This window comes from Mirounga angustirostris, unplaced genomic scaffold (assembly GCF_029215605.1).
Source record: "Mirounga angustirostris isolate CCGP_5_RB_7025 unplaced genomic scaffold, mMirAng1.0.hap1 SCAF_14, whole genome shotgun sequence".
Lineage (NCBI taxonomy): Eukaryota > Metazoa > Chordata > Mammalia > Carnivora > Phocidae > Mirounga > Mirounga angustirostris.
In genome coordinates this window covers 68356964-68376946 of record NW_026991722.1, presented here as the reverse complement: position 1 = coordinate 68376946, position 19983 = coordinate 68356964, and the positions used below count along the sequence as shown (strand labels likewise).

Below are 19983 nucleotides of genomic sequence, written 5' to 3'. Positions count from 1 at the left end.
ATCTGGGCAATTTTTCCTACCCTTTAAAAAACTGCATTTGCAATTCATCATCTTGAATCCAGGGATTAAAAATACTAATTTTCTCATTTCCCTTAGGTCTACTAATGAAGGCACGGAAGGACCATGTATTTGTTTATTATCCTGTAAACAATACCCACAGTTGAAATCGTAGTTTCTCTACTCTTAACCATAATAAATACGTCCATTTGCATACACAAACTTTTTTTAAAAAGGCAATCATAACACATCTGGAGTCCCTGTCTCTCGTAGAATAGGTATTCATCTTGTATTTACTTTCGTCCTAAGACGGTTTCCACCTTCCCTCCCTCCTTCCCGCCCTGGCCATTTGCCTCCACACGTGCACCCACGTCAGATCTATGTTTCTCCGCATCCCGCACACCACCTCCTAGAAACCTGGCATCATGTGTCTGTTGGACAGGTGGTTCTTCTACTTCCTGTAAATCAGAAACATCTTTCTGGGTTCAGTGTCTAGGAGATCTTGAACAAGTCACTTAAACTTTCTGCACCCAAATAAATTGGCTGCTCAAAAAGAGAATCACTGGTGGGACGCCTGGGTGGCTCAGTCGTTGAGCGTCTGCCTTCGGCTCAGGTCATGATCCCAGGGTCCTGGGATCGAGTCCCACATCGGGCTCCCCGCTCCGCGGGAAGCCTGCTTCTCCCCCTCCCACTCCCCCTGCTTGTGTTCCCTCTCTTGCTGTCTCTCTCTGTCAAATAAATAAATAAAATCTTTTTTAAAAAGAGAGAATCATTGGTTAGAAGCAGCTAAATCTGAATCTGACAAATTGTACACACTAATATTTAGGTCTTTTCCAAGGGGTACCCTATCAGTGATAATCTTCTTCTCAGGAGAAAGCACTAACAGCTAATAAAGGAAACTTTTTGGAGGTCTCCAAAAACAACTGTTTTGCCAGGCTGGATGTTGTTGATGAGGCATGTTAACTACCAAATTAGAATTCACCTAGGAAAAAAAACAGCAGCTTAGAAACATTGTCATGAATAGATATATTCAACTACTCCAAGAACTACTTGGAAAGGATACACTTCCTTAAGGAAAAATAAAAGTTTGACTTTCATATCGAATAATTTTCAGATGAGCTTTTAAATATTAAGTTATTAAGCTTTAAATATGTCAAATTCAATTTTAAATTAATATTTTACACTAGATAGAAGACTGCTTTTTATAACTTCCTGCAAGCATTAAAAAGCTAATAAATATTAATAGCACTTATAATTACATGGCATTTTCTCCCACCTCCTCCCAGAGTGTCACACACAGGTGATAATTTCATGTTTCACAATTCCCTCTATGAGTAAGCAAGACAGATATTATTATCCCCAATTTATGTACAGGAAAATTAAGGTTTTGAGAGTTTTAAAAATAATTTGCCCAAGATTAGACAGCCCCACCAGTAGAAACTCCCAGCAGTCTGCTCTACAATTGCTCAGTGTCTTTATCTAGAGCAGGATGGTACTGGACTTGCGAAGGCCACTTCTAGCTCTGAAATTCTAGATCAAGACAGGTCACGCGTCCTTCATGCTGCAGCAGAGAGAGCTGGAGTATACATGAGCTTCAACAGTAGTAAATAACTGCCCGATTTATTTTTTGCTAATCAAGCCAAGAAAAGCAGCTTATGTAGTCCACTGACAGATCTCTTACTATTCCCCAATATTGCATCTACTCGGAGGTCTTTTGTTTGCTAAGTTACAGTTCCCCTGTTCAGATGCATTCAGCATTTCTTCGCCCAACAAATATTTGAGCTCCTCGTGGCACAGAAAGACATTTAGACATTCTACGGGGTGAGATTCGCTCCGTTTAACATGACACTCAACTGCAGAGATCAGAATATTCGGCCATTAACGAAGAGGAAAGGAAAAAACCACTGTGGAGAAAGAAAGGCTCTCGGAGTGAGTCTGCAAAGCACAACTGCTATGATCCCAAGGGAGAGCCTCCCTCGCCGTCGGAAGCAGAACATCAGTAGTGACTAAAGGGCCCGTTCCCTCCACTTCCCCAAGCACGGCCTGTAACCAGGTGCGCTCTGCAAGCACCGGAGGCAAGCTCAGCCAGCACCGCCTGCAACGGATGCTCCGAGGCGGCCCGGCTCTCCCCGCGCCGCGGGTCACAGGACCGCAGCACCGACTACCTGCCTTCCTAGAGGAAAAGGCCGCAAGCAGCTGCGGGCCTCGAAGAGCTCAACTCTCCCTCATGCTGCCAACACCCCGGCCCCCGCGCGGCGCACCAGAGCTCGCGCGGTTCGGACGGAGCTCCCCTCCCGCTCAGCGAAGGGTCGCGGGGCAGACGCGCCCACGGCTCGGCGGCCGCCCTGCCCTCCGCCCCGGCGGCCCGGGCCACCGGGCGCCTCCCGCGGGCGCGGCCGCGCCCCCGGGGGGCCCGACCACAGCGCAGCCCGCCGGGGCCGGCGTGTCCGCAGCGCGGCGCCGACGACCGGGCGGGGCGATGCCACGGGGCGCTTCGGCCCGGCCAGCAGCGCGCGGCCCCGACGAGGGGCTTCGCGGCCCGGCACGCCGCGCTCCCGCTGACTCGGTTTCCCCATCCGCCCGCGAGGAACAAGCGCTCCGGCCCCTCCGCTGCGGGAGCGTCCAGGGCCCGGCGGAGACAGCGGCCCCCGCGCCCCCGCGCCCCCGCGCCCGGCCCGGACCGCTATCCGCCGCCTGCCCGCCGCTCACCGCCCTCAGGTCCGGCAGCCGGTCCCGCATCCCCGGGGGCCCGGGCGCCGCGCCCCGCCGCTCAGGCCTGCCCGACGCCGCCTCCGGCCGCCGCGGACGCTCCGGGGCCGCGCCGCCCCAGCCCGCCAGCCGCCGGCTCCGCGCCGCGCCCTCCCCCCCGCCGGCGCTGCCACGGCAACCGCGCCGGCGCGCTCTGCGCATGCCCGGCCGCGCCGCGCCCCGGCCCCCGCAGCCTGCGGGCGCTCTCGCGGTCGGGCCGCGGCCGGAGGGGCGGGGCCGGCCGCGAGGGGCGGGGCCTGGGGGAAGGCGGGGCCTGCGGGGTGGGGAGGGGGCGGGGCCTGGAGGGAAGGCGGGGCCTGCGGGGTGCGGAGGGGGCGGGGCTCGGCGGGGGAAGGCGGGGCCTGCGGGGTGGGGAGGGGCGGGGCTCGGCGGGGAGGGGCGGGGCCTGGGGGGAGGTCCGGGCCTGAGAGAGGAGGAAGCGCTGGGGCCGCGGGGGCCGGGCGGGGCAGGGGGGCCTGCGGGGGCCTGCGGGCCGGGCGGGAGCCTGCGGGGGTCGGCCGGGCAGGGGGCCTGCGGGGGCCTGCGGGCCGGGCGGGGCAGGGGCCTGGGGGCCGGCGGAGTTGGTCAACCAGATGTGCCTTTTGTCCCTTCTTGATTTGCTTGGTTTTTGTTCTTCCGCGCTCATTTGTTTTTAAAGATCGTGAACATTTAGTGAGCATTTCCGCCAGGCTGTGGAAACGGCTGCGTGCAGCTTTGGACACACGCACCGCGGAGGGGCTCTCCTCCAGGACGAGTGGAACCCCACTTCGGGCTGCGTGGGGCGGTGATGCGCACAGACCAGGGCACCGAATGGCCCTGACGGAGGCCCTTCTGGAACGCACTTCCTCCCTGGAAACCTGCTGATGTCAGCCACGAGTGCCCCTGGAGCCTGAGTATGGCATCCGAGCGGGCAGCGTGCGCGGTGCCCCGGCCACGGGCAGACCCACGGTCAGTCCTGATCACGGCATCCCGAAGAACATGAAAGGATGACCACAGCATCACTTTTAAAATCCTCTTTGTGTAGTTTCCCATGCTCCACGTCTCACGCCCTGCAGGTCCCAGAGCCTCCGGGTCCCCCTCCTGCTGGGTGCTGCAGGTGGGCCAGCTCTGCTCTCTCAGGCACGGGAGGGGGCTGGCTAAGCGCTCTCTGCAGTGCGTGCCCGCCCGCCCTGGAGGGCGTCTCCTCCCCCCCCCCCCCCCCCCCCCGCCTCAGTTATTCCCGAACACATAGCGCGGGCAGCAACTGGATGACGTTGAATTGTCACCGGAGCTTTCTTCCCCAGCCAGGGAGAGAATGAAGTGTGGGTCCTAACACGCACTTTGTCACTGTTGTCCCTGTCACATACATACTCGTGCAGTGTGGCCATTGCCCCTCATGGTGACAGGTGATGGACTTTCCCGGACTATGGGGGTGGGCCCAGTTGAACCGCCTGACCCCTCACAAGCAGAGGGCTTTTCTCCAGCAGGGGGAGGAGATGTGGCAGAGGGGACGACAGAGGGACCCCAACCGTGGGAAGGAGTCAGTGCCCCATCACTGGCTCTGAAAGGCAGGGTCCATGTGCAAGGACTGAAGACAGACTTCTAGGAGCTAAGCAGGTGGACGCCAACTGCCACCTGACCGCCAGCAAGCAGATGGGGACTTCAGTCTTGAGCCACAAGGATCTGTGCTCTGCCAACACCCTGCTTGAGCTTGGGAGCAGATTCTTCCCGGTGCCTCCCAGTGACAGCCGACCACTGACACTTTGATTTCAGCCTTCTGAACCCCAAAGCAGAGAACCCAACCCAGACCTCTGACCCCCAGAACTGCAAGCCAATAAATACCTATTGTTTAAAGCTGCTAAATTTTTTTTTAAAGATTTTATTTATTTGAGAGAGAGAATGAGAGAGAGAGCACATGAGAGGGGGGAGGGTCAGAGGGAGAAGCAGACCCCCCGCCGAGCAGGGAGCCCGATGTGGGACTCAATCCAGGGACTCCAGGATCATGACCCGAGCCGAAAGCAGTCGCCTAACCAACTGAGCCACCCAGGCGCCCTAAAGCTGCTAAATTTTTTATAATTTGTCCTGGCAACAGTAGAAAGCTAATACAGTCGTTTACTAAAATCAGGAATTTAGCCCCTGTTGGATAGGGCATCTATGCTGTATCATGTGGCCCTTTTCAAGGAATGTTACAAGTAATGAATGAAAGAATGAGTAGGACAACTTTGCTGACTGCTGATCTTGGTATCCTTCCTCCCCACCCATATGTCTCTGGCTGACCGGATGTGAGTGAATCCATCATCCACTTAGTCCCCAGGGAGTGAGAGGTGCCTTCGTAGAGCTAGAACAGAACTCAGCGCCTCCTGAAATCAAGGTAGGAACCCTAGAGGCCACAAACTCACAGTAAGGGCAATATAATACAGCCGAGCACATTGTCTCCAACTTTCTTCTGTGTAGCCTAGAAATTTCCTCTAGACCGCTGGTTTTATTTTCCGTGACTCACTCCTCCGTTAGAAACGGTAGCTTGCAGCATGTTTGATTCTTCAGTACACTGAAGTTTAAGTCAACAGTCTTACATACAATACATGGGTAACAGGCTGCGCAAATTCATGGGACAGTTTATAATTGTTACATATAAATTATTGACTCACTTGGAGTAGAAGCCAGAGTCCTCACAGTGGCCTGGGAGGCCCTGCACCATCTGACCATCCCCAATACCTCCAGGGTCTCATTTTCCAGTGCCCTTCCCTCCACTTACTCCCAGCCAGCCCCATTCCACCTCAGGGCCTTTGCACTGGCTGTTCCTGTCTGAATGCTCTCTCCCCAGAGATCTGTGGAGCTTGTCCCTCACTTCCTTCAAGACTTTGATCCAATGATGCCTTTGCAATGACCCTGTTAAAAATTGTACCCCCTACCTCATACTCCAAGCTCCCTGACCCCCTCTTCCCCCCGCCCATGACACCTACAGCCCTCTGATGAGCTGATGAGCTACATCATGTATGTATGTATTTTGTTTGCTGTTTATTATTTATCTATTTTCTCTGGAATGTCCGCTCCACTGAGGTCAGGGATTTTTGTCCACTACTCCCTAATTATCACCAACACTGAGAATGGGGCCCAGCACATAAGAGGTGTTAAATAAATATTTGTTAAGTGAATAAAAAAATTATGCCACAGAATTTGCTTAGTACACGTACACATTGTAAACTTCATTACTGTGGTGGGCCAGTATGGCAAAGTACAGGATACCTAACTTCAGGCCGAAGAGTCTGGATTTGAACCCAGCAAGGTTCCTGTCTATTTTAAAATTCTTTGATTCTAAATTTATGTATCTTTATTGGACTTAATGAAATACGAGGGGAAATTTTAAAAATCCATTCCAAGTCAGATTCCTGAAGAAGGATTGTCAATTGACCATAGAGTGTTTGTTCTGGTTATACCTCAAAGAATTCACTGTCTCCTCCAGATCCTGCATACACAGCATAAATGGAAACCAGGATGAGCTTTTCAGGTATTTGGAAATGCAGTTGCCTTGTTTCATTGGTCATTATGCTAAACTTAGAATAGACTATCCTCGGACGCCTGGGTGGCTCGGTCGGTGAAGCGTCTGCCTTCGGCTCGGGTCATGATCCCGGGATCCTGGGATGAGTCTCCAGTGTCTCATCAGGCTCCCTGCTCAGCGGGGAGTCTGCTTCTCCCTCTGCCCCTCCCCCCACTCGTTCTCTCAATCTCTCTCTCTCTCTCAAATAATTAGTAAATAAAATCTTGTTAAAAAGAATAGGTTACGGGGCGCCTGGGCGGCTCAGACGTTAAGCGTCTGCCTTCGGCTCAGGTCAGGATCCCAGGGTCCTGGGATCGAGCCCCGCATCGGGCTCCCCGCTCAGCGGGAGGTCTGCTTCTCCCTCTCCCACTCCCCCTGCTTGTGTTCCTTCTCTCTCTCTGTCAAATAAATAAAATCTTTAAAAAAATAAAAAAATAAAAAAAGAATAGGTTACCCTCTTAAAGATGGGGCTGAATATATTCTCTGGAAAGAGCTTTATGATGTCACATATTGTGCTCATCCTGAGGCTGTAACAAATGACTTCTAGCTTAGTGGCTCAAAACAAAACACATTTATTACCTTATGTTTGTGGGGCCAGGTGTCTTGCTGGGCTTGATTCGGCCTTTCCTGGAGGCTCTGGGAGAGGGTCCGTTTTGTCCCCTTTCCGGGCTCCTGGGGGCACCATTTGCCCCCGCTGGTGGCTCTGCCTCCTTCCATGGGGCGCTCACCCCTCTCCCGCCGGCCCACATCTTGCCTGCCCACCGCCAGTTCTCCCCTTCGTGGGACTCCTGTGATTAGACTGGGCTTCCCCGGACAGTGTCCCCTCTCGGGGTCTGTGGTGCCGATCACCTCTGCCAAGTCCCTTTTGGGGACTTTGAGTCACAGGTGCTGGGGCTGGAGCATGGACATCCCTGGGGGGATTCTGCCCACGACACTTACACTTGGCTTGTTTTCCAGAGAACTATTTGATGTATTCCTTTGTGCAAATGGGAAGGACACAGGATGAAACACCTCATAGATCATGACGCATGACTTTTGTTTGGTACTGATGTCATCCAAGGGAAAGAAATACTCGAAGGGCTACTATTCTCAGGCCAGTCCCTTTTGACCTGCGAGCTGAAATGTCAGCCCATGGGGAGGAAAAGATACACGTATCCCTGATCATCAGGAAACGCTGATTCAAACTGCAGTGTGACAGGGGCGCCTGGCGGGCTGGGTCAGAGGAGCGAACAACTCTTGATCTTGGAGTTCAAGCCCCACATTGCCGGGAGAGATGACTGAGAAATAAAATCTTTAAAAAAAAAAACCAACCAAACCAAACAAAAACTACAGTGTGACACTGTTTTCCCAATGTCTAGGGGAAACAGAAATAGAGATACACGTCCCTTTGACCTACCAATTCCTCTTGAGGAATCTAAAATAACTGTAAGAGCCCCAGGATGCAAACACATATATATGTTGAAGGATATTAGCTGCCGCGTGGTTTTAGTGGGAAAAAAGCTCAAACACACCTCAGTATCTATCAGTGGTGGAAGATTACTTATTACGTGAGTCAGCCAGCAATGTGGGAAGACACACAGTCCCGCCGCTCCCCCAGCCTCCTTGTGAGTGACGTGATACACCCAGGCAGCCCTGAGACAGGCTGTCAGGCTCCAGCAGAGAAAACATCGCACACCCCAAGGCTTGTGCCCCAGTTCTGAGCAGTCTACCAAAGCGTACTGTGATTTTACAAAATGTTTATAAGCCCTGCATTAGGGTTGAATTGTGTCCCCCAGAAAAATACGCCCAAGTCCTCATCCCCATACCTGGGACCTTATTTGGAGACTGATCTTTACAGACATAAACAAGTGAAGGGATGTGGTCGTTAGCAGGAGCCCTGATCCAAAACAAATGGTGCCCTCATCAGAAGAGATTAGGACACGGGGTGCCTGGGTGGCTCAGTCGGTTAGGCGACTGCCTTTGGCTGGGGTCAGGATCCTGGAGTCCTGGGCTCGAGCCCCTCGCCAGGCTCCCTGCTCAGCAGAGGAGTCGGCTTCTCCTTCTGCTGCTCCCCCTGCTCATGCTCTCTCTCTGTCAAATAAGTAAATAAATAATCTAAGAAAAAATTTTAAAAAAGAAGAGATTAGGATGCAGACACACAGAGGGAAGACCGTAGGAAGCTATGTGATAGCCCAGTAGACCGCAGGCTGGTGCATCGACAAGCCAAGGATGGCCAGGGATCGCCAGCAATATCAGAAGCAAGGAGAAAAGCCTAGAACAAACTCTCCCCTAGAGCCTTCAGAGAGAGCGTGGCCCCGTCAGCACCTGGATTTCAGGCTTCCAGAAGTGTGAGAGAATCCGTTTCTGTGCTTTCAAGGCACCCAGTTTGTGGTATTTTGTTGCGGCAGCCCCCAGAACCCAGTACGCCCTGTAATTATCTTATAAATAGCACCGTTCTGTTGCATCGGCGATTTCCATGTCTTAGAAGAGCCAGTTTGTTCAAAGTCAGCATTTAACATGTGCCACAATTTTTGAAACCCTGAAAAACATATATACTGAAAATTTAAATATATATACATTTAAAGATATACTGGGAAAATATATATACTGGAATTTTTCATATATATACTTTAAAAGGTGCATATCTAGACAGCCATATGTAAATACCTATATATCCTTACATATATAGGTACTGAATCTATATAGACAGAGATGCTGCTCCTATGCCACATGGTCTATAGATACTAGATCTAGATCTCTCCATCTGAAGGTAAATATAAACATCTGGACTTTAGATGGGTGATACCTAGATAGAGATGCAGATACGTAGGTATCTATAGTGGTCTGAAGGGCCCCAGACCTCTGTCAGCTGCTAAGAACTGTTTTCTTCTGTTATATACCTATGCTTTCTTAAGGCCTTTTTTATCCTCTCTCTTAGACCAGACTCCCCTAAAGTGATATTCTTTCACAAAGAGCATTCTCTCCTACTGTGGACTGCCAAAGGTCTGTTTTGAAGGTTCCTCTAGCTATAAAGAAGCAACCGTTGTTCTTAAGACAAGAGGCTCCTTGCGCTCATTCTGAGACCCCGAGTTCACACAGAAACATGGTCAGCACGGGGGTCCCGTGTCACCTCTGAGCCTCTGCTCCAGCCACGTGCCTCCGTGCTGTCCCTGACAGCTCCAGGCAGCCTTCTACCTCAGGGCCTTTGCACTGGCCATTCCCTGGCCCTAGAATTATGTCCTCCAATATCTGTGTGGTTTCTTCCCTCACCTTCTACAGGCCTTTGCTCAAATGTCACTATCTTAGGGAAGTCCTGCTGGTCACTCTCCCCTTCCTCTGACATTCCATATATTTTTTTAAGATTTTATTTATTTATTTGAAAGAGAGAGAATGAGAGAGAGAGAGAGAGCACATGAGAGGGGGAAGTGGGAGAGGGAGAAGCAGACTCCCTGTGAGCAGAGAGCCCAATGCAGGACTCGATCCTGGGATTCCAGGATCATGATCTGAGCCGAAGGCAGTCGCTTAACCAACTGAGTCACCCAGGCACCCTTCCATATTTTCTTTACCTGCTTTATTTTTCACTTCGCAATCATCCATAACCTATATACGTTACTTCCTTACCAAGTCTACTTCCTGTTTCTTCTTTCTAGGATGAAAGCTCTAGGAGGCCAAGACCTCTGGGGTCTGTTTCATTCACTACCCCAGTCCTTAGGGAATGGCTGGTCCATAGATGCTCGCTAAGTATTCGCTGAATGAATGAATGAATGAATGAGTGTATTTTTTCAGCTCTGTGTCTTAGATTCACGAAACCAGAGGTTGTGAGCTCAGGTCCTGCAGGGCTCAGGCAGGTGAGTGAGTAGAGTGGGCTGAGCACCAGGTGACAAGGGCCAGCAACAGGCTTCAGGTCTGAGACGTAATAGGGATTGGCAGAGCCTGAGGCCAAATGCAGTGTTCACCCATCCCTGGGAGGCAGGTGGCTAATCCAGATGCTCGCGGCCATGTAGGAAAGAGGCTCACGGCCTCTCGTCTTAAGAATAGGCCCAGTGACTGCCTATCTTGATGCTCAACAGAAACCAGATGTCTGGATTTTTACGTGAACTATCCTTGTTTTTTGTGTTGTAGACCCGTCACTCATCACAGTGCAGATTACGTCAAAAGTTAGTGTTTGAAATAACAATAAACAATAAATCTCACACGGTTTCCGTGAGTCAGGATTCGGGAGCGGCTTCACTCCGTCCCCAGAAACTGCAGGTAAGATGCATATGGGGGGCCACAGCTGGCGAGGCGGGACTGGGACTGGAAGATGACTCTCCAGACGGCTCCCTCACAGGCCGGCTCATCTCCTCATCACTGGAACCTGTCCACAGTCACTAAGTCACTAAGCCCCACCCATACTCCAGAAGTAGACTCAACCCTTTTCAAGAGAGAAGTTTCAAGGAATTTGTGAACTCACTTTAAAAACCAGCACATTTTAAAATACAGGCAACTAGTTTAGATACAAATCATGTTGTGATCCACCCCAGGATAGGACAAATACCACTGATGGTTGGACTGAGTTCACGGGCCACCGAAGTGTACCGTCTGCACTGTCTGGTCCTTGGATGGAAGAGATTGGATGGATGTCTGCCATGAATACATGACTAGGCTCTTGATTTCACAGTCAGGGAAAGTAATTTCTGTGCTAATGCTAAGAAGTAGCATGTAATCTGGGCATCAGTGTGCTCCCTATGTAGAAAACTGAGTGTCCAGTAAAGGAAATATTTCATTTGACAAATTACTGATATCCAGCTGGATTGATGAAATAGATAATGGAATCTTTAAGAATTCCTTCCTTATTGGTTTGCAAACTGCACAATTGGGAAAGGTTGGCCCTGTATTTGCTAAATGTTATTTGTTTAATGATTGATTAGTCTTTGACATGAAATAGCATATTAAAATTCTAATAAGCTTGTGTTTGTAAGCCACCATTATTTTACTAGCATATAATGATGTTGTTACTGATTATTCTTTCTGTATTCAGATGGGGTGAAGAGTAATTCACTCAATGATTCAACATATATTTACCGAGCACCCAATATGAGCCAAGCACTGTGCTAGACACCCTGAGTATCATGCCAAGCAACGTGCTTTCTTTATTCTAGTGAGAGAAAGAAAGACAAAAAGGTAAGCATGTAAATTATTAAGCAAGCTATTTTCAGTTAGTGGTAAGTGCTTTGGAGAAAATCAAATGGAGGCTGAGATGGAAAATGGGCTGGTGTGGTGACACCATTTTAGAGAGTGCAGTCAGGGTGGGCTTTCCTGAGGAGGTGACATTTGAGCTGTGACCTGAGGGGTGAGAAGGAGGCAGTCAGGCAAGAATGTGGAGGAAGAGCATTTTAGGCAGAGGGACCAGTCAGTGCAAAGGCCCTCAGGCAGGGACAAATTTGGCAGAGGTGAGATTCAGAAAGGCTCGCGTGGCTACAGCAGAGTTACAGGGAAAGAAGCTGGAGATGGGGTAGAAAAGGAGGCACAACTTAGCTCACGTAGGGCCTGGCCGGCCACCGATTTCATGTATGTAAGCGAGCCGGCAAACTCCTGCAACGTTAGCAGGCCCAAGGAGGGTCTGAAATATTCTACGAAGGTCACTTTGTGCTCCTGAAAAGATGCACCGAGAAGGACATCACCATTTCTAAGGTATCCCAACCCAAACTGTGTAACCTGAATCCCATCCAGAGGAAATATCAGACAAAGCCACAGAAGACCTGGCCTACAAAATCTGCTGCAGAAGTGTGAAGGTCATGAAAGTTGAAGTTACTGTTCTGGTTTAAAAGAGACTTCACAGACTGAACAGCTGAAGGTAACATGTAATCCTGAACGGATCCTGCACCAGCTATAGGACGGCAGTGAGACCCGTGGCATTCCGGTCTGTAGATGAGACCATGGGATTGCTGCCAGGATCATTTCCTGATGTGGGTAAGTGAGCAGTGGTTATGTAACAGAATGTCCTTGGTTTCAAGAAATACGTACCTAGGGGCATCCCGCTTGCTGCTTACTCTCAAACATCCCAGAGGACAAAATCCTATATATATATTAAAAATCATATATACGGTGAGATACATACTCAGAGAAGGAGAGGAGGACCAAGGAAACGAGGAAATGCTGATGTCTGAGGAAATGAGAGGCAGTAGCTGGAATCCCTTGTACTGTTGCTGCAACATTTTTGTAATTGTTGCCTCTCCGTGCATGTGGCTGCAACGTTTGAAACTACAGGGCAAGCACGGGTTTGCAATCCATGCTGGGTGGCAGAGACAAGGAAGTACCCCTCTACACCGCAAAGCCACCGGTGACTGGAAGAGCTCGGGCAGTCTTACCGGGGAAACGCGTTATCTATGCCAGCCAGGGTACGTTTTCCCATTTTTTCTCTGTGCTCTTTGAGATGATCATCTTCAGAAGTTCTGGGACAGGGCCAGTGAATGACATCTGCAACTAACGAACAAACCAAACCACCAGGAGCTCAGCTCAGAATGCTAAGTGTGAGAACAAGGAATACCCTTGGTTTGACATATTTCCCTTTGGCTTTTCTTGTGGGAAGAAATATTTTCAAAAATGCCAAAAGGTAGAAACATTGGTGTTCTCACCGCCTAGAGTTATACAGTGGTTAATATGTTGCCCTATTTGCTTCAATTACCTTCTTTTAACAGAAGAAAGGGAACCCTGCAGATAGCCTTCTTTGACTGTTCTGCCCCTCCCCATCACACCCCTTCCTACGGTCTCTCGAAACAACAGCATCCGGATTCAGTCTATATCATTGTAGTCAACTAAAAAAAAATTTGCCTACATACATTCAAGAACTAATATGGCTTTGTGTTTATAAAAATGTCCGTAAATGGTATTATCCTATACCATCCCTATATAAAATTATACATACTGTGGACTGTATAAAGCTATTATCATATCTTTCTTGAACTTCCTTCTTTTTTTCAACATTATCCTTTGAGATCTAACCCTGTTGATACAGATGAACTTGCTTCCTTTTAGATGCCATACGGGAATCCAGGTAACTATTTGTATACATTTCCCTGTCAATGGGTATTTCTGGAAGTTCCATTTTTTGTTGCTATCGTGTTGTAGTAAGCGCTCGCGATACTGTCTCCCTGTGCATATGTGGGAGCTAAACTCCGGGGAATCTCTCTAGAAGTGGAAGTACAGGGTCACCAGCTCTCAGCACTTATGTTTTATCAGTTCCTGCTCTCCTGGGAGGTGAAAGCAATGTACACTCCCACCAGCAGCAGAGCGAGCTGCTTGGTGTTTTCCTGAGGGTCCTCTGGGGCGCTGGGACTTGAGCTCCCAGCAGGCAGGTTCGCAGAAGCATTGTGCCCGATTTGCGTCACCTGTGTTCCCAACAGGCTTGCTTGCAAAGTGCACTCAGGACGAAGTGGCTAACTCCTTCTTGGTCATACGGGTCTTCTTTGCTCTGGGAAGAGTTCCCGTGGTGGAATCCTTTCTGAGCAACCTGACTACTCTGATGGGGCCATTAGCTATCTGCTCTTGCTGTGAGTGTGGACGCTTGCTCGTGGAGGGGACCAAGAAGGCCTGGGTTAAAGGAAAATCTGTGGCTGTCCACACAAATGCCGAAAACCGGCCTTAGGCTTAGGGTAAGAGGTTGGGGGACTCCATTCGGCCCACATCCTTGCTAAAGCAAATGCATGATAATAATAATCAACATTTATTAAGCTTGTGGCTCATCTTATTTTCTACTTACATGACCCTCTGAGGTGGATATCCCCAGGAGCATGTGACTTCTGAGTGCACGGATCTGTCTGGACTCGACAGCTTTACCCCCTCCAGAGTCTGGAACCTAAACACTCATCGATTGCATCCAAGTTTGTAACTGGGATGAGGAGAGCTGCCAAGTTTGAAAGCAAGATTTCATCATCCTGTTTGCAGGATACGGTCACAAAGGCTGCTGACCAATTAGATGCTTTAAGAAAAGGGTGGCTGGCTTTTCAGGGTGGGAAAAAGCGTCTGTCCTTCTGTCCTCTACCCCAAGTAGGTTCTGGTTGAGGCCAGGGACAAGGGGGGCGAGGGGGTGGGACCAGAACTACAGGGAAGGTGCCGGCAGTCGAGGTCAGAGGGAGAAGGGGGCACTGAATGAGAGGCGCCTGGGGCTGGGGGCGCAGGGAAGGGGGACCTAGAGTGAGCTCGGGAACGGGGGCGTGGGAGGAAGGGACCGGGGGTGCGGCGAGGGCGGAAGGGGCCCGGGGCTGGGGGCCTAGCGTGGCCTCCGAGGAATGGGCTTTGGAAGGAATGGGGGTGCGGCGAGGGCGGAAGGGGGCAGGCGGGGGGGTGGGGGGCAGGGAAAGGGCCCAGCGGGTGACGGGGCCTCGGGGAGGTGGGGCTCAGGGAGGAGGATGCGGGAGGAAGGGCCGGGGTTGCGGCGAGAGAGAAAAGGAGCCAGGGGCGCAGGGCCGGGGCGTGGGCGGCGTGGACGGCGGGATGTGGAGGCGGCCTGGGGCGCAGGCGTGGCCCGCACCCGACAGGGGGCCCGCCCGGGGCCCGCTGTACCGCGTTCGCACGGCGAGCTCCCGGCCCGGGAGGCCCAGAGGCTTTGTGTGGGCCGCTCCCCGCGAGTTTCCCGCCCAAGGGGCCTGCCCTCTCCTCCCAGTTCCGCGGCGCGGCCGCAGCAGGGCGCGCCGCGTCGCCGTCAGCGCATGCGCGCGCGGGAACCCGCCCTCCGGGCCGGTGCACGTGGCCCCGCGGGCCGGCGTGCGTGCGCGCGCCCGCCCTGCGTCCTGCGCCCGCCCGCGCCCGCCGGCCCGCGGGTCTTTCCCTCCGCGCCAGGCCGACGGGTGTGGCCGCCCGAGCCCGCGGCGTGCGTGCGCGCGCGCGCCGGGCCACGTGGGGGCGGCGCGGCGCCGTTGCCCCGCCCTCCCCCGGCGCGCGCCGGCGTCGGCTGCGTCTCCGGGCATTTGAATTGCGCTTCCGCCATCTTTCCAGCCCTCAGTCAGACGGGCCGGAGACGCTTCTGGAAGGTAGTGCGGCGGGGCCGGGCCGGGCCGGGCCGGGCCGGGGGCGCGGGGGCCGCGGGGGCGCGGGGCCGGGGGCCGCGGGGGCGCGGGGGCCGGGGCTCCGGGGCGGGCGGCGGCGGTTGCGCGGGCTCTCCCCTTCCCCCCGGGCGGAGGCCGCAGGCCGGCGCCGGGACGCGGGCGCGGCGGGCCCGGCGCGGCGGGTGGCGCGCGCGATCGGGGCGGCGCGGCCCGGCCCCGGCCTCCGCCCGGCCTCCCGGCCTCCCCGGTTCCGCCGCGGCGCGGCGCCAGGCCCCGCGGACGGGCCGCCGCCGCCCGCCGCCCTTGGCGAGCGCGCCGCGGCCCCCGCCCCGGCCGGGGAGCGCGCGCGGGGCCGGCCGCCCGGCGCCCCTTTGTGGGCCCCGGCACGTGGGGCGGGCCCGGCCATGTGGCCGCCCGGCCGCGCCGCCGCGCCGCCCGCCCCACGCCGCTGTCTCCGCTCCTCAGCACCAGCGCCATGGCTGCCCAGGGAGAGCCGCAGGTCCAGTTCAAAGTACGTGGCCGGGGGGCGGCGGGGGGCGGCGGGGGGCGGGCGGCGGGGCCCGCGCCGACCTGTGCTGTCCCGCAGCTGGTGCTGGTCGGCGACGGCGGCACCGGGAAGACGACGTTCGTGAAGCGTCACCTGACGGGTGAATTCGAGAAGAAGTATGTAGGTACGTGGGGGGCCGGCCGCGGGGCGCGGGCCGGGGGCGCCCGCCGGGGCTCACGGCCGCGCTCCCGTTGCAGCCACCCTGGGCGTGGAGGTGCACCCGCTCGTGTTCCACACCAACCGGGGCCCCATCAAGTTCAACGTGTGGGACACGGCCGGCCAGGAGAAGTTCGGCGGGCTGCGGGACGGCTACTACATCCAAGGTAGGCGCGGCGCCGGGCCTCGGGGCCCCGGGGCCGCAGTCCCGCGCGACCCCGGCCGTCTCTGTGCGCCAACAACGGACTTTCTCCCCAAGAAACGCCGGGCCCGAAGGCCGTTGGCTGGGACGTGCTTCGTGGTTCGCCGTGTTAACCGCATCTTGCTTCTCTCCTAGGTCCGCGTGTAGACTTGAGCCTTAGAGAAAAGAACAGCGTGTTGTGACGTAGCTGCTCATTTTAGGATCTTTGGGGGGAATAGGTCCTCCTTACTCAGAGGACACAGGTTGCCGGGAAGGCTGATTTCATCTACTTTGGACTTTGGGACGGGGCGGGACTAATGAAGTATCCCGGGAGAGAGCTTTGATAGGGCACGCTGGCCATTCACACTTAGAGAGAACTTGGAATTTCAAACCTTGCCGTGTGTTCGTGATCTTAAGGTTTTTAGACTCGGAAGAGACCTCGAGAAGGATCGCGGCAACAGAGGTGGCCCGATGCCTGGTCTGTGCTCCTTAGCATTTCTCGTCTGTGCAGGAAATCCTGGGTGTGTAACTCTTACCCTCGATCTTTGTTTCAGCCCAGTGTGCCATTATAATGTTTGATGTCACGTCAAGGGTTACGTACAAGAATGTGCCTAACTGGCATAGAGATCTGGTACGAGTGTGTGAGAACATCCCTATTGTGCTGTGTGGCAACAAAGTGGACATTAAGGACAGGAAAGTTAAGGCAAAATCTATTGTCTTCCACCGAAAGAAGAATCTTCAGGTGAGCTTTTTAAAATTCATCATTTACTGCATCATTGTTCTGTTAAAAATGAAATTGCAATGACAGGCCCGTTAAAGGGATTCGTAAACATCCGTGGTAGGGATCAGAAGAGTTCTTTAGTTTGGAACATCCAAGTGACTGGCAAGAAGTAGATTTTTAATAACTAATTTTACTTTTTTTTTTAAACAGTACTACGACATTTCTGCCAAAAGTAACTACAACTTTGAAAAGCCCTTCCTGTGGCTTGCTAGGAAACTAATTGGAGACCCTAACTTGGAGTTTGTCGCCATGCCCGCTCTCGCCCCACCAGAGGTTGTCATGGACCCAGCTTTGGCAGCACAGTACGAGCACGATCTAGAGGTAGGGTGTTCAGTGCCCAGCCGTGTGGTCCGTTGCGGCGTCTTGTGTTCCTGATGGCTCTAACCGAGAGTGTTCCGCGTTGTGTCTTCCCTAGGTTGCTCAGACAACTGCTCTCCCGGATGAAGATGATGACCTGTGAGAACGTGCAGCTGGAGCCCAGCGTCAGAAGTCTAGTTTTATAGGCAACTGTCCTGTGATGTCAGTGGTGCAGCGTGTTTGCCACTTTATTATATAGCTGAGCAGAACATGTGCTTAATCTTTGGGATGCTGAAGGAGATGAATGGGCTTCGGAGTGAATGTGGCAGTTTAAAAAGTACTTTCATTTTTTGGACCTGCATATTTAGCTGTTTTGGAACGCAGTTGTTTCCTTCCTGAGTTTCAGATACGAGACTGCTATAGTCCCATCACAATATCCAGTGGTGAAACCTCGTTGTCACTGTCATTCCCATTCCTTTTCGTTTAGAATCAGAATAAAGTTGTATTTCAAATATCTAAGCAAGTGAACTCCTCCCTTGTTTGGTAAGCATTTTAAAACCACTAACAGGGAAAGTTGTGCCATGTTACTGTTTAAATTGCCTTTGCTATTCTCACTTAACTTGAAGCCTTGCAAGTTAAATTCTTATGTCTGTTTCTTGTACGTTTGGATCCTTTCACAAAAGTGATAGGGCAGGTGTCAGCATGGTAAGTTAATGAGGTGTGGACGTCATCAGTGTGGTTAAGCTAAAATAATGTCTGTCCCACCTGCCTGTTGGCTAGGTGGTGTCACCTGGGGAAGAGCTTGAGACTTCTGTGACCTGTCAGAACAAAACCGCGTGTTTCAGACTTTCCAGATAGGCATTTTAAGAATCACAGCTGCTGTAATTTCGTGGCAGAAGTAACCGTGCTCTGATGTAGAGATTTTCAGAGCCCGGTCGAACCATACAAATGGTGAGAGGAACTTTGACAGAAGTCTCAAATACTTGTTAAAAATGAGTGTAAGTCATGCATTTATTTGCCTTTTGTTTTAATGTTACACGTTTAATGTAAAATTGGTATTCTAGAAAGATGTTCCACGTTTACCCGCTGCTTTCAAGTATTCCCAAGCTTTAAAACACGAAGGATTTAAGTTGGACACCTCACAGCTTTGATGCTTTTTTCTGAAGGATTTTTGTGGCCAGTTCAAGGACACAAATACTAAACAGAAAAGTAGACCTCAGAATGGCTCCTCAGTAAACGTGAAACATTGCAAAAGTTTCATTGGATGAGACCATTTGTCTTTGTATGATTCCCACATTTAAAAATGCGTTGGGTCTATTTTGCCCCGTCGACGCCATACTGTAGCAGTTGGAGGAGTCTGAAACGATTTTGCTCATAAGAGCACTGCTGTAGTTGAGTTTACCAAAGTTCTTCAGATGTCCATTTCTCCTTAAATGATTACTTCCTACCTGAAAGGTAGGGATTGCTTAAATACGTGGAAAAAATGAAATACAAAGGATAGAATTGAGTAAATTTCAATATTGAGTAAATGTATCTATAGATTTGCTTACAGATTTGAATTGCTGTATACACTATGCTATATTCGGTTCAAAACCAGATTAAGTCTGGGACTTGAAAAGATTCTTCCCCTAACTGGGATGAAAGCTTTTTCAGATACTTCACAGAAGGCATATGTGTTTGTGACCTGTGTGGAATGCAAGCGTGACGTGACTACTCAGAATCTGAAATGTAACCGTTAAATTTGGAAGCTGCTTCACTTAACCTGTTTAATATGGGGTGGGAGAGAATTTACAAGTCTTACTGAAAGAAAAATTTGCTGCAAAATATATTGGTTTTTTTTTTTGTCTGGATTTTCTGGATCATCTCTAGTATTCCCTGGGAAATAACTGAATCGTTAGCATGCATTACCTCCCTGTGAGGGTCCGTTTCTATGCGGGTTATGCACGTGGGGGACACTTTCCCCTCAGTTGTCTGAAATCTGATGTGTAACAGGGAAGCCTTGCGTTGGAAGCCTGTGCCCTTGCTGAGTTAATGCAGACGCGGAAGAGTCTGTCCGAGCACGGGCTGTAAGAACGAGGACGGTTTGGCTCGCGCATTTGGGTGTGGAGCGTGGGTTCCTTTGGATGGTTCATCCTGTTGGTGACCTGTCCCAATTCAGCAAAATCAGTATGGAGCACTGGTAAGATGCAGGAAGGGCAGAGTGTCTGCAGAGCAGTTTGATGGGGTCCTGTGGCCACTTCAGCATGCGGTGGCTTCTCTGCTATCCGCACATCTGGGGAAGGGCAGAGGTTTGCAAAAATACGTTAAACTCCCAAAGAACTGGTTTCTGGGCTCCGAAGTGCATGTGTACAAAGCAATTCAAGTGAGAATTTCTCACTTCTTTTGTAACAACCATCACTTTATCTTAGGAAATGAGGTGCGCACGTGGCTGAAGTTTTCATTTGACTTGCTAGTTGTGCACGTGGGACCCACCCGAGGTGTTCTGGTGACACCGTTCACCGTGTTAGGCTGCAGGGTTCCTGCCTGTTTCCAGAGTCACGCGAGGCGGGTGCTGAGCCCGCCCTGAAGTTCATCTCCACCCTTCCCGCTCCCTCTTTCAGACTGGGAGCCCTGTTGGGGTAGAAGGTGGGCCTGAGCACTGCAGACCGCCCTTGGGGTCCCTTGCCCACAGCCGCCCCACCTGCAGCTCTCTGCAGGCCCCAGAATGCCCCTTTGGTCTCCCGTGGCGGTTTGCACACAGCTGCACCTCAGCCC

The 19983-nt window shown here is 52.1% G+C and overlaps 3 protein-coding genes across 7 annotated transcripts in view; 1 reads left to right on the top strand and 2 right to left on the bottom strand.

Annotated features, from left to right (window-relative positions):
• The window catches only part of STX2 (syntaxin 2), a 30509-nt gene extending 27644 nt beyond the window's left edge, over window positions 1–2865 (bottom strand). For 2 of the 4 annotated variants that reach the window (XM_045887852.3, XM_045887857.3), the window contains exon 1: window positions 2707–2865. In XM_045887852.3, the coding sequence (XP_045743808.1) occupies window positions 2707–2736 (30 nt within the window). In that variant the 5' untranslated portion in view covers window positions 2737–2865. The remainder of the gene's footprint in view (window positions 1–2706) is intronic. The other 2 variants (XM_064578191.1, XM_064578190.1) reach the window with 2 other exon arrangements.
• Window positions 2866–14245: 11380 nt separating this feature from the next.
• Window positions 14246–19079, top strand: RAN (RAN, member RAS oncogene family). Of its 2 annotated transcripts, none has more exons than XM_064578189.1 (7): window positions 14246–14269; window positions 15733–15778; window positions 15854–15938; window positions 16012–16137; window positions 16706–16893; window positions 17083–17253; window positions 17348–19079. In XM_064578189.1, the coding sequence occupies exons 2-7, from the start codon at window positions 15743–15745 to the stop codon at window positions 17390–17392; spliced, it is 651 nt and encodes a 216-aa protein (XP_064434259.1). In that variant the 5' UTR covers window positions 14246–14269; window positions 15733–15742; the 3' UTR covers window positions 17393–19079. The 2 variants fall into 2 exon arrangements, with proteins under 2 accessions (XP_064434259.1, XP_045743814.1); XM_045887858.3 differs by lacking the exon at window positions 14246–14269 and adding an exon at window positions 15123–15252.
• LOC135362462 (basic proline-rich protein-like) lies at window positions 14261–15673 on the bottom strand. Its single transcript, XM_064577685.1, has 2 exons — window positions 15283–15673; window positions 14261–15219 (listed from the first exon to the last, which is right to left on the bottom strand). The coding sequence occupies exons 1-2, from the start codon at window positions 15671–15673 to the stop codon at window positions 14261–14263; spliced, it is 1350 nt and encodes a 449-aa protein (XP_064433755.1).
• Window positions 19080–19983: the final 904 nt, after the last annotated feature.

Bases quoted from the DNA above. Each gene is read 5' to 3' on its own strand.
- LOC135362462 (XM_064577685.1), bottom strand. From the start codon at position 15,673: ATGGCCGGGCCCGCCCCACGTGCCGGGGCCCACAAAGGGGCGCCGGGC. The intron at 15,220-15,282 runs GCCCGGCCCGGC...CGTCTGACTGAG, and splicing joins GCCCCCGCGCCCCCGGCCCG to GGCTGGAAAGATGGCGGAAG.
- RAN (XM_064578189.1), top strand. From the start codon at position 15,743: ATGGCTGCCCAGGGAGAGCCGCAGGTCCAGTTCAAA. The intron at 15,939-16,011 runs GTACGTGGGGGG...CTCCCGTTGCAG, and splicing joins ATTCGAGAAGAAGTATGTAG to CCACCCTGGGCGTGGAGGTG. The intron at 16,894-17,082 runs GTGAGCTTTTTA...TTTTTTAAACAG, and splicing joins ACCGAAAGAAGAATCTTCAG to TACTACGACATTTCTGCCAA.